The 14,080-nt window shown below is 42.2% G+C and overlaps 1 protein-coding gene across 1 annotated transcript in view; it reads right to left on the bottom strand.

The window, feature by feature from the left end:
* The window catches only part of DLEC1 (deleted in lung and esophageal cancer 1), a 90,420-nt gene that overhangs the window by 58,696 nt on the left and 17,644 nt on the right, over positions 1-14,080 (bottom strand). The window contains exons 5-6 of the mRNA XM_018067178.1: positions 13,663-13,883; positions 12,170-12,248 (exon numbers count right to left, since the gene is read on the bottom strand). Of these exons, the coding sequence (XP_017922667.1) occupies positions 12,170-12,248; positions 13,663-13,883 (300 nt within the window). The remainder of the gene's footprint in view (positions 1-12,169; positions 12,249-13,662; positions 13,884-14,080) is intronic.

Genomic DNA, 14,080 nt, shown 5'->3' with positions numbered 1-14,080 from the left:
TTCCCTGCAGGAGCTCTCAAGAAGCAGAACAGGAGTGTGGTCCTGAGCCTCCCCCTCCTGCTGCTGCCCCTGGGCTTCAGGAGCGGTCTTGAGCTGCCCGCTCCATCGGTCCTAGACTCTGGAGCAGCCACTAACTGCTGCCACAGCCCTTGCAAACTCCAGGAGGCGTTGTGAGTCCACTCCCACTGTGTGTTCCGGGGGCACATGTGAGCAGCCACTGCCTCTGAGAGCTCCAGGCCCAGGCACTAGCTGCGGCATCATAGTGGCCAACACAGGCTGAGAAGAGGCGACAGGCATCCATACTGAAAACAGTCCTTGCACCAAAAAAATACTAAACCCACACAAGCCACACAGCAATGCTCCCACAGGCAAATGGCCCTTCCAAGACCACAGTAAATAACTGCTTTTCATAAACTCGGAGAGCAAGAGAAACATGAGTAAAATGAAGAAGCAGGGGAACCACTCCCAGTTATAAGACCGAGAGAATTCCCCTGAAAGAATAAACAATGAAACAGACCTCTTCAGTCTAACAAACACCAATTTCAAAAAGGAAATAATGAAAATACTGAACAAATTAAGAAACGGTATCAACAGAAATGCAGAGTATATTGTAAAGAGGAACTAGAAACTATAAAGAGGAACCAAGAAAAATTATAAAACTCATTTCCGAGGCTAAAACTGAACTAACGGCAATGAACAGCAGAACAAATAATGCAGAAGAACGAATAAGTGATCTTGAGGCTAGAATAAGGGAAATCACCCAATCAGGACGGCAGACAGAAAGCCAAATGAAAAAAGTGAAAACAGGAGCTCTATGGGATAATCTAAAGCATGCCGTCTACTTCTGCTTGACTGACTGTGCCAAAGCCTTGACTGTGAGGCTCACAATAAACTGTGGAAAATTCTGAGAGAGATGGGAATACCAGACCACCTGACCTGCCTCTTGAGAAGCCTGTTTGCAGGTCAGGAAGCAACAGTTAGAACTGGACATGGAACAACAGACTGGTTCCAAATAGGAAAAGGAGTACGTCAAGGCTGTCTATTGTCACCCTGCTTATTTAACTTATATGCAGAGTACATCATGAGAAACGCTGGGCTGGAGGAATCAGAAGCTGGAATCAAGATTGCCAGGAGAAATATCAATAACCTCAGATATGCTGATGACACCACCCTTATGGCAGAAAGTGAAGAAGAACTAAAGAGCCTCTTGATGAAAGTGAAAGAGGAGAGTGAAAAAGTTGGCTTAATACTCAACATTCAGAAAACGAAGATCATGGCATCCGGTCCCATCACTTCATGGCAAATAGATGGGGAAACAGTGGCTGACTTTAATTTTTTGGACTCCAAAATCATTGCAGATGGCAATTGCAGCCATGAAATTAAAAGACGCTTACTCCTTGGAAGAAAAGTTAAGACCAACCTAGACAGCATATTAAAAAGCAGAGACTTTACATTGCCATCAAAGGTCTGTCAAGTCAATGCTATGGTTTTTCCAGTGGTCATGTATTGATGTGAGAGCTGGACCATAAAGAAAGCTGAACACTGAAGAATTGACGCTTTTGAACTGTGGTGTTGGAGAAGACTCTTGAGAGTCCCTTGGACTGCAAGGAGATCCAACCAGTCCATTCTGAAGGAAATCAGTACTGGATGATCATTGGAAGGACTGATGTTGAAGCTGAAACTCCAATATTTTGGCCAACTGATACAAACAGCTGACTCATTTGAAAAGACCCTGATGTTGGGAAAGATTGAGGGCAGGAGGAGCAGGGGACAACAGAGGATGTGATAGTTAGATGGCATCACTGACTCAATGGATATGAGTTTGGGTAAACTTCGGGAGTTGGTGATGGACAGGGAGGCCTGGTGTGCTGCGATTCATGGGGTCACAAAGAGTCAGACACGACTGAGCAACTGAACTGCACTGAAAGTGTGCCAATCTATGCATAATTGGGATTTCAGAAGGGCAAGAAAGAGAAAAGGGGATCGAAAAAGTATTTGACGGAACTATGGCTGAAAACTTCCCAAATCTAAAGAAGGAAACAGATACCCACGTACAGGAAGCACAGAGTCCCAAACAAGGTAAACCCAAACAGACCTACACCAAGACATAATAAAAATGGCAAAAGTAAAAGATAAGGAGGGTTATAAAGGTAGCAAGAGAAAAACAAAGAGCTAATTACAAGGGAACCCCCGTAAGGCTATCAGCTCATTCCTCTACAGAAAAGCTGCAGGCCAGAAGGAAATGGCAAGATATATTCAAAGTCCTGAAAGGGAAAAATCTGCGACCTAGGATACTCTACCCAGCAAGATTATCATTTAGAATAGGAGGGGAGAGAGAATTTCTCAGACAAGCAAAAACTAAAAGAATACAGCAATAGTAAACCTATCCTAAAGGAAATATTGAAAGGTCTTCCCTAAATAAAAAAGAAGAAAGAATCTATAGGAAAGAGAAAATCACAACTGGAAAGCAAATCACCTAAATAAACCAGTACATGCATGCTAAATCACTTCAGTTGTGTCCAGCTGTTTGTGACCCATGGACTCTAGCCCTCCAGGCTCCTCTGTCCATGGGATCCTCCAGGCAAGGATACTGGAGTGGGTTGCCATGCCCTCCTCCAGGCGAACTTCCGACCCAGGGATCAAATTTGCGTCCAATATGTCTCTCTCCTGCATTGGCAGGCGGGTTCTTTACCCCTAGCACCACCTGGGAATCCCAAAACACAGATTTTTTAAAAAATAAAAATATTTTGGTGAAAGTGATGAAACCACAATGAACAGCAAAAGGATGAACAGGAAGATGTAAAAGAGGACATCAGAATCATAAAATGTGGGGGAGGACAGTAAGAAAATGTAGATTTTTTTCCTTTCCTCGGATGTGTTTGAGCCTGTATGACTCCCAGTCTAACTAAGTAGATATAGAATGGGCTTAACAGACTTGAAAAACAGGGTAATCACAAATCAGAAACATAAAATAGGTTAACAAAAACAAAAAGAAGAGAACATAAGTATAATCCAAAAGAAAATCAAACCACAAGAGAAAACGAAAGGGACAAAGAAGAAACATAAAATCAACTGGAAAATAAGGTTTAAAATGGCAATATACATGTCTATCAGTTATTACCTTAAATGTCAACGGACTAAATGCTCCACTCAAAAGACACAGAGTGGCAGACTGGATTTAAAATTAAAAAAAAAGAGCCTACAATATGCTGCCCCAGGGAGACCCACTTTAGAGCAAAGGAAACACACAGATTGAAAGTAAGGGGACAGAAAAGGCATTTCAGAGAAAACAGACTTTAAAACAAAGGCCATAAAGAAAGATACCATATGAAGAAAAAAAACAGGAGGAGGATTTTATACTCGTCAACATAAATGCACCTAATACAGGAATACCCAAATACATAAAACAAACATTAACAAACATAAAACTCCTAGAAAAGCTCATAGGCAAAACATTCTCTGACATAAACCATATCAACATTTTCTAAGGTAAGTCTTCCAAGGCCACATAAATAAGACCAAACATATATGAGTGGGACCTAATCAAACTTGCAAGTTTTTGCACAGCAAAGGAAAACTTAAAAAAAAAAAATTTTAATAGACAACCCACAGAATGGGAGAAAATATTTGCAAACCATAGGACCATTAAGGACTTAATTTTCAAAATATACAAAGAGCTCAAGCAACTCAACAATAAAAAAACAAGGAACCTAATTGAAAAATGAGCAGATCTAAACAGACATCTCTCCAAGGAAGAAATGCAAATGGTCAATAGGCTCAACATCACTAATTATCAGAAAAATGCAAATCCAAAACTATAATGAGGTACCACCTCACAGCAGTCAGAATGGTTATCATTAAAAACTCCACAAATAACAAATGCTGGAGAGGATGTGGGCAACTCTCTGCCACTGGCAGAAAAGGGAACTCTCCTACGTTGTTGGTGGGTGGGAATGTAAGTTGGTGCAGCCACTGTGGAAAACAGTATGGAATGTTCCTCAGAAAACTAAAAACAGAATTACCAGCAATCCAACTCCTGGGCACATATCCAAATAAAACTCTAATCCAAAAAGATGAATACACCCCTGTGTTCACAGCAGCACTATTCACAACAGGGAATAATGCCAATACAGGGAAACGACTTAAATGTCCATCAACGAAGGAATCAATAAAGAAGCTGTGGTGCTTATATACAATGAAATACTACTCAGCAATTAAAAAAGAACAAAATAACGCCATCTGCAGCAGCATGGATGCAACTAGGGATTATCATACTAAGTGAAGTAAGTTAGAAAGAGAAAGACAAATACCATATGATCTAACTTACACATGAAATCTAAAATATACCACAAATGAACCTGTCTATGAAACAGAAAGAGAGTCATGGACATAAAGAACAGACCTGGTTGCCAAGGGGGTTGGGGGAAGGATGGAGTTGGAGACTGGGGTTAGCAGATGTAAGCTATTACAGACAGAATGGACAGACAACAGGTCCTACTGTATAGCACAGAGAACGATCTTCAGTGTCCTATGATAAACCTTAATGCTGCTGCTGCTGCTGCTGAGTCGCTTCAGTCGTGTCCGACTCTGTGTGATCCCACAGACGGCAGCCCACCAGGCTCCCCCGTCCCTGGGATTCTCCAGGCAAGAACACTGGAGTGGGTTGCCATTTCCTTCTCCAATGCATGAAAGTGAAAAGTGAAAGTGAAGTTGCTCAGTCGTGTCTGACTTTAGCGACCCCATGGACTGCAGCCCGCCAGGCTCCTCCGTCCATGGGATTTTCCAGGCAAGCGTACTGGAGTGGGGGGCCACTGCCTTCTCCGAACCTTAATGCTACAGAGTATTTAAAAAAAAAAAGGACGTGCATGTATGTTTAACTGAACCACCTTGCTATACAGCAGACATTAACACAACACTATAAGTCAACTATAGTTCAATTTAAAAAATCCCCCAAATAAGAAAATAAATAAAAATTTTCATCAGTGTCAACAAAAGTTTATGAAAAAATGATACTGTATGTCCTTCCCTGAAATGTGCTAATTATATATGGTTCTCTGTGCAATGAGTGGTTTCTTCCAACCATATGGACTCAAAGATCCTACTCATAATCATTACACTGTGCTTTAATTTTAACATTCTTTTACATATACTTGCCTATATATTTAAACAATCTGCATATTTAGCAACCTTTTAAAGGAAAAGATATCTTTAAAACCGCTTATAAGCTGTCACTCACCACCTTATCCAAACCCCTGGGGAAGATGGTAGACAAAAGGGAAGAGAAGGATGCAAGCTCAGCCCCTCTCACAAAAACACCCAAATTATAACTAACTGCTCAACAATTATTGACAGAAAAAACTAGAACCTACCAAAAAAGGTATCCAAAGACAAAGAAAAGCCGCAATGAGACGGGAGGAGGAATGCAATCATGATAAAATTAAGTCCCATACCTGCTGGGTGGGCAACCCACAAACAAAGCCCACACACACACATACACACATGTTATATTTTTATACAGAAAAATGGGGCTCATTTCCTTTGTTCTTGATTTACTCTGTACTAGGAGTAAGCAAGGCTAAGTGGTAGACCAGTATTCAGGTAATTCAGTCAACAGACCTACCATCTGTGAGCATTAATACCAAAATGGTTTAAACAAACCTAGAATTAACCCCTGCCCATGTGGGTTTCAACCTGGTGGGAAAGATAAAGAAAAGTGTGCCATGAAAGAATAAAGACAGGAGGGGAAGACGGTCCTACACAGCCGGTGCTTGCTTCATCTCCAGGCTCCACAGTGGGCACCTGCAGGTCCTACAGAAATGCCTTTTGTCTGTCCCCTAGCAGCCCTCCCTTTGCCCATTCCATGCCCAAAGTGAAATAATTTTAGCTCTCTTTCTCTCAGTCTGCCAACCTCACCATCTTTGAAATGTGATGACTAGACACAGAAGCCCCAAACACAGAAGTCCAAAAGAGAGTAACTGTTATGTTCAAGTAGACAAATGCTTTCTTTAACATTTAGCCTAAATGACTGACATATCAGTGTGCTTTTGCACACTGGATGAGAGTGGATAAGAGCTCCTAAAGAATTATGGATTTGCAAGTGCTCTTTAAACTGCAAAGTACAGTGCATATGTGTGTGAAGGGATTGTCACCATTAAACATAGCTACATTTATACCTAATGAACAGAACTGGTGACTCCCAAGCTTGGTCTTGACCTGATTCTCCAGGATGGAGGAAGGCAAGCATCAAGAGCGAAGCTGAGAAAAGGAACGAGGAAAGTCTCTACACACAGCTCTTGAAGCTCACTGGATATACTGTTAAGTGAAAAAAGCAAGGTGCAGAGGAGAGTGAGGACTGATGCTGAAGCTGAAACTCCAATACTTTGGCCACCCGATGCAAAGAACTGACTTGTTTGAAAAGACCGTGATGTTGGGAAAGATTGGGGGCAGGAGGAGAAGGGGACGACAGAGGATGAGATGGCTGGATGGCATCACCGACTCAACGGACATGAGTGTGAGTAAACTCCGGGAGTTGGTGATGGACAGGGAGGCCTGGCGTGCTGCCTCCCATGGGGTCACAAAGTCGGACACGACTGAGTGACTGAACTGAACTGAGGACAGTAAGTAGGAGACAGTGTTCAAATATACCTATATATTTGCCTATGGTTTCAAAAAGAAACAATGGAAGACCCCAAACTAACAGAAACAGTTATCTCCAGGAGTAAGGAGAGTAAAAGGAAGAGGGGAAATAAACGGAAGTTTGAGGGAAGGCTTTTTTAAAAAACAGAAAATCACAGATAATAAATGCAGAAAGAATAGTAGAATTTGAAGTCACCATTTTATAACCCTTAATTAAAAAAAAATTGATCTAGGCAACAGCCATCTAATGCTACTAAAGCATTAAATGAGAGGTTGGTAAGACCTTTATAAAGGGTAAATTAGGCTCATAACACCTGAAGTCATTCATCACTGATAATGGGAAAACCATGTATCACACTGCTCCTGATGGGATACAGTAAGAAATATACACTCCCACCAAAGAAGTATTCCTGCCAAAAAATGAAAAAAAATCTTGAACATGAATTTAATCAAGTCTCTACGTCTAACAAGTTTACAGAAAATATGGAGGATAAAAGAATATGTTGAACATCTCCACAATAAAGCAATCAGCAAGAGTCAAACTGAGACAGAAAGCAAAGAAGGACTTGAGGTCAACTCGTCTTACAAAACATCAGAATCACAACTAACCACTGAACAACCATCAACAAAAAAGATTTGAACCTACCAAAAAAGATGTTCTACCACCCAAAGAAAGAAGCCACAACAAGATGGTAGGAAGGGCACTTCCACCATAATAATCAAATCCTATACCCGCCGAATGGGTGACCACAAACTGGAAAATAATTACATTGCAACTGAGTGAGAGTTCTGACACCTGCCCCGCCATCAGACTCCCCAGCCTGGGGGTCTGACATCTGGAGGAATAGTTCCCAGAGCACCTGGCTTTGAAGGCCAGCAGGGCTCGAGAGCAGAAGCCACACAGGACTGCTGGAGGGCACAAACGGATGTGACGCGAGCACTGGAACTCAGAACAAGGCAACAACGCCTAGGAGCCTGGGCCAGACCTGCCTGTGCGTCTCGGAGGGTCCCCCGGGGAGGCGGGGGTCAGCGGTGGCTCACTATAGGGGCAAGGACAGTGGCGGTGGACACCCCAGGGAACACCCGTTGGTGTGATCTCTCCCGGAGTGTGGCACTTTGGCACTGAGACCTGATACCACCCAACAGGCTGCAGAACCCAGTGCTGGGACCCCTCAACAAAACAGGATGGAAACACAGCCCCGCCCACCAGAAGACAGGCCGCCGAAAGACGTCCTGACCGCATGGCTGCCTTAAACACAGCTCCTGACACAGGCCTGCCCGTCAGAGGGACGGGACCCAGCTGCACCCACCGGAGGGCAGGCACCAGTCCCTCCCCCCAGGAGGCCTGCCCAAGCCCGTGGACCCACCTCACACGCCAGGGGACAGACACCAGAGGCAAGGAGAGATGGAGCCCTGCAGCTTGAGCAACAAGGACCGGAAACACAGAGAGTCAGACAAAATGAGATGGCAGAGAAACGCAGCAACTAGCACAAGCAACTCTAAGCCAAGAAACTGGGCAACCTAGAAGAAATGGACAAATTCTTAGAAATGTACAACCTTCCAAGACCGAACCAGGGAGAAACAGAAAATATGGACAGACAAATCATATGCACTGAAATCGAAACAGTGATTTTAAAACTTCCAACAAACGAAAGTCCAGGACTGGATGACTTCACAGGCAAATTCTATCAAACCTTTAGAGAAGAGTCAACACCTGTCCTTCTGAAACTCTTTCAAAAAGTTGCAGAGGAACAAAGCCACCTAAACTCATTCTATGAGGCCACCATCACTCTGGTACCAAAACCAGACAAAGATACCACAAAAAAAGAAAAGTCCAGGCAAACATAACTGGTGATCATAGATGCAAACATCCTCAACAAAATACTAGCAAACCAAATCCATCAATACATTAGAAGGATCATACATCATGATCAAGGAGGCTTTATCCCAAGCGTGCAGGGATTTTTCAATATCCACAAACCAGGCAGTGTGATACATCACAGAAACAAACTGAGGAATAAAAAACATACACTTATCACAACAGATGCAGAAACGCTTCTGACAAAAGTGAACACCCACTTATGAAAGCGTTTCCATTAAGTGGACATAGAGGGGAAACTACTGAAAGGAAAACACGGAAAGGATTTCCTCCAAGATCAGGAACAAGATAAGGATACCCACAGTCATCATTTATTCAACAGAGTTTTAGAAGTCCTAACCCCATGGCAATCAGAGAAGAAAAAGAAATGAAAGGAATCCAAATTGGAAAAGAAGTAAAACTATCACTGTTTGCAGATGACATGATACTATACATACAAAATCCTAAAGACTCTACTTGAAAACTACTAGAGCTTATCAGTGAATACCGTAAGGTTGTAGAATACAAAATTAATACACAGAAATCTCTTGCATTTCTATATACTAACAATGAAAGATGAGAAAGAAAAATTAAGGAAACAACTCCATTTACCATAGCATCCAAAAGAATAAATTACCTAGGAATAAACCTACCGAAGGAAGCAAAAGACCTCTACTTTGGTAACTGTAGGATGCTAATGAAACAAACTGCAGATGACACAGATGGAAAAATATTCCATGTATATCCTTGAATTGGAAGAATCAATACTATCAAAATGACTGTATTACTCAAGGCAATTTACAGAGTCAATGCAATTCTTATTAAATTACCAATGGAATTTTTCACAGAATTAGAACAAAAAATGTTTAACTGTGTATGGAAACACAAAAAGACTGAACAGTTTAAGCAGTTCTGACAAAGAAAAACAGAGCTGGAGGAATCAGGCTCCCTGACTTCAGACTAGAATACAAAGCTACAGTAATCAAAACAATATGGTACTGGAACAAAAACTGAAATAATCAATTGAACAGGATAGAAAGCCCAGAAACAAGCTCACGCACCTATGGTCAATTACTCTATGACAAAGAAGGCAAGAATACACAATGGAGGGACCTCCCTGGTGGTCCAGTGGTTAAGGCTCTATGATCCCAAGGCAGGGGGGCTGGGTTCAACCCCTAGTCAGGGAACTAGAGCCCTCATACCACAACTAAGACCCAGTGCAGTTAAACAAATTTTTTAAAAATAGAATATACAATGGAGAAAAAACAGTCTCTTCAATAAGTGATGCTGGGAAAACTGAACACCTACATGTAAAAGAATGAAATTACAACAATCTCTAACACCATAAACAAAAATAAACTCAAAATGGATTAAAGATCTAAATTTAAGGTTAGATACTATAAATCTCTTAGAGGAAAACATGGGCAGAACACTCTTTGACATAAATTGCAGCAATATCTTTTCCAATCCACCTCCTACAGTAATGAAAATAAAAACAAAAATAAACAAATGGGATCTAATTAAATTTAAAAGCGTTTGTGGAGCAAAGGAAACCATGAAAAAAGACACCCTACAAAATGGGGAAAAATATTTGCTAATGAAGCAACTGACAAGAGGTTAATCCCCAAAATATACTCATTCAGCTCAATATCAAAGAAACAACCAAACCAAAAAATGAGTGGATGATCGAAATAGACATTTTCCCAAAGAAGACACACAGATGGCCGAAGAGCACATGAAAAGATATTCAAGATCACTAATTAGGGAAATGCAGAACAAAACTACCAGAAGGCATCACCTCACGGATCAGAATGGCCTTCATCGAAAACTACAAGGACTTCCCTGGCGGTCCAGCAGTGAAGAGTCCCCCTGCCACTGCAGGGGATATGGGTTTGACCCCTGGCCTGGGACAGAGCAGCCCCCACTGGCCGCAGCTAGAGAAAGACTGCACACAACAAACAAGACCTAGCGCACCCATAAAGAAAGAAAACAGAAAACCTCTACAAACAATAAACGCCAGAGAGAGTGCAGAGGAAACAGAACCCTCCTACTCCGTTGGTGGGAATGTAAACTGGGAACACCATTATGGAGAAAAGTATTGAGGTTCCTTAAAGCTAAACGTAGAACCACCATATGATCCAGCAATCCCCCTGCAGGGCATACATCTAGAAAAAATGTAATTCGAAAAAATACATGCACCCCAGTGTTTACTGCAGTATAGCCTGCAATAGCCAAGACATGAAAGCAACCTAAATGTCCATAACAGATGAACAGATAAAGAATTCAGGACACCTATGTATTAATACAATGGCATATGACTCAACCAGAAAAAAGAATGAAATAATGCCATTTCAGCAACCCGGATGGAGCTAGAGATTATTCTCTTAAGTAAGTCAGACAAATATGACAAATAGCATATCATTTATAGGTGGATTTCTAAACAATTATAGAGATGAACTTATTTACAAAACAGAAACAGACTCAGACTTCAAAAACAAACTTAACAGTTATCAAAAGAAAAAGGTGGGGGAGGGATAAATTAGGGATTTGACATTAACATATACACATTTATATAAAAAAGATAATCAATATGGACCTACTGTATCGCACAGTGGACTCTACTCAATATTATAATTCTATAATAACTGAAATAGGAAAAGAATTTGAAAAAGGATACATGTATACGTATCACTGAATCACTTTGCTATACACCTGAAGCTAACACAACATTGGAAAATAAAAGTAAAGCCGGGGCTTCCCTGGTGGCTCAGTGGTAAAGAACCCACCTGCCAGTGTGGGAGACACAGGTTTGATCCCTGATACAGGAAGCTCCCACATGCCATGGAGCAACTAAGCCTGCGCGCCACAGCTACTGGGCCTGTGCTCCACAGCTTCAGAGCCACAACTACTGAGCCCCCCCACTGCAACTACAGAAGCCCTGGCACCCTAGAGTCTGTGCTGCACAACAGAGATGCCATCCCAAGGGGAAGCCAGTGCACTGCAACGAGAAAGTTGCCTCCACTTTCCAGTTAGAAAAAAGTCTGCGCAGCAACAAAGACCCAGCACAGAGAAATAAAGAGAAATGAAGCAATGAGCCAGATTTAGGCTATAAGAAATTACAGTTTCTTCTACAAACAAACAGCATTTTAAAAAATAAATGGAGGAATTATTAAAAAAAATGTGGGTGAAATAAGAGATACTCTAACCAAACACAATATTTGATTTCTGATTTAAAGAAACCAATTATAAATTGACTTAAAAAAAATAAACGGATAAAAATCAGACAGTGGATATTAGCTGATATTAAGGAATCACTGCTAATATTGCTGGATGTGATGATGGTTACTCTTTAAAAGTCCTTACCTGTTAAGAGACACTCACTAAAGTATTAACTGAAGAATGACACGCTGTCTAAGCTTTCCCTTAAAATACTCCAGTGCACGCATGTGCACACAGATGCACACACCTGAAACAGTGGGGCAACAGATGAAACGAGATTTGCTGGATGCAGGCAACTACTGAAGCTGGGTGATGGGCACGGAGGGAACATGACAGTTTTCTCCCTAGTTTTGTGTATGGCCTGCGTGTGTGTGTGCATGTTTTTAAATTTCCACGGCAAAGACTTTTTAAAAATAAGGAAGCAGAGTGGGATATGTAAAGAAACCAGATTCCTACCTCATAAACTGGTCCAATTTCATAATCTGTGAAAAATCCGATGGAGGGCTTAGCTAGAAACACTGGAGTATCAGCACAACTGTGGGAGGGAAAGGGAGGGTGAGAGAGGCTGTTAGTTTCATCCCTGTAAGTGATTCATGGAAAATAAATACATTCAAGCCATCAAAGAGATTGGCAACACATCATCCTTTGGGTTTTATTGTTGGCAAAGCAGGTCACAAAACAATTTTACAGCAAGACTGAATCTTTGTGAAGATATATATAGCTACACATGGCACAGGGAAAACTCTGGAAGCTTAAACACCAATATGTTTTTTTAAATTTATTTTACTTTTACAAACCCTTGTGTCGAGGGCTGACTTTCAACAGATCACAGCGAGGAGCTGCTCTGCTACATACAAAATCCCAAACACCAATATGTTAATTGCATGGTTTATATAGGTGCTATTTTTTCTCAGCAAATCTTTTCATTTTTGGTTTTTCTCTTTTCTTTTTGGCAGGACCAAGTGGCCTCTGGGATCTTAGTTCCTCAACTAGGGATCAAATCCAGGCCCCCTGCATTAGCAGCACAGAATCTTCCTCACTGGACCACCAGTGAAGCCTAAGTAAATATTTTCTGTTTTTTTTTTTTTAATAAAAGCATATTATTTCTCTAATAAATAAATATTAATAGTGTTTTTTTTGTTTTCAATTTATTTGGCTGCACCAAGTCTTTGTTGCAGCAGGCAGGATCTTTACTTGTGACAGGTGGGATTTAGGTCCCAGACAAGTGATCGAACCTGAGCCCCAGAACTGGGGAGCACAGAGTCTTATTCCCCTGACCATTAGGGAAGTCCCACACTAATCATTTTAAGTCCATTAAAATTATGAACCTGTGAAGCAAATCATTCCCTTTGTATGGACACATTGAAATATAGCCAAACGGCTGCCCAGGTGGCTCAGTGGGTAAGGAGATGCAGGTTCGATCCTCTGGGACAGGAAGATCCCCTGGAGTAGGAAATGGCTCTAGTATTCTTGCCTGGAAAATTCCATGGGCAGAGCAGCCTGGTGGGCTATAGTCCACGGGGTCCCAAAGAGTCGGACATGACTGACTGACTGAGCGCACACACTCTTTTAAAGAAAAGTCACTATCTGTACTAGTTACTTGTCATTAAGCAGATTTGAACATTTTTATTACCCAAGACACATGAATATAACAGCAGGAGCACACAGCTATAGAGATGCCTCCCATTTGACCCAGGCTGTTCAGATATAAGCAAAGGGCCAACACTAACCATATTCCTCAAGAAAAGGTCAGAAAAGCACAAAGCCAGGACTCTGGGGATGTCCTGAGGCCACACCCGCAGGCAGCCCTGAAGCCCTGCTCGACTTGGATCCTGACCCCGGGGCCCCAAACCTCAAGGACCCTCCAGAAGCCAAAGCAGACCCACGACCTTCTTTCTGTGCTTTCCTGTACAGGGTCCAAGTCTCTGAAGAGTCAGGAGAAGACGCACCTCTCCTCCAGCTCTCTGTCCTGGAAGTCTCCTACCCGTGCTGGCTTCTTGGGAGGAAAGAGAAGAGACTTGCCTCCCCACGGGGTGTTAGGAGGGAAAAAGCGAGGGTTTCTCAGGAAGCGGTTCCGACTCTCCATCCTGGCAAGCCGAAGCCGCTCCTGCTGCCTCTGGGGCACCCGCAAATGGTTCATCCAGTTTTTATTCTTCGGTAAACCTGTTTTCTTTGAAATGTGAGAAAAGGATAGAGTCAATGAGAGGCTGAGGGGGTGTGTGTGTTGACATCTTGCTGATCCCGTGACCCCGGATGGCCAAGGACACTCTCCTGTTTTGCTGTGGCTTCATTATGACGTGTATAACCTGGAGCCCCATCCCCCTCATCATGGCCCTGCCCTCCCCCACCCCCCCCCACCACACCCTG

Source organism: Capra hircus, chromosome 22 (genome assembly GCF_001704415.2).
Source record: "Capra hircus breed San Clemente chromosome 22, ASM170441v1, whole genome shotgun sequence".
Lineage (NCBI taxonomy): Eukaryota > Metazoa > Chordata > Mammalia > Artiodactyla > Bovidae > Capra > Capra hircus.
The sequence above is the reverse complement of the archived record's forward strand: the minus strand, read 5'-3'. Positions and strand labels throughout refer to the sequence as shown.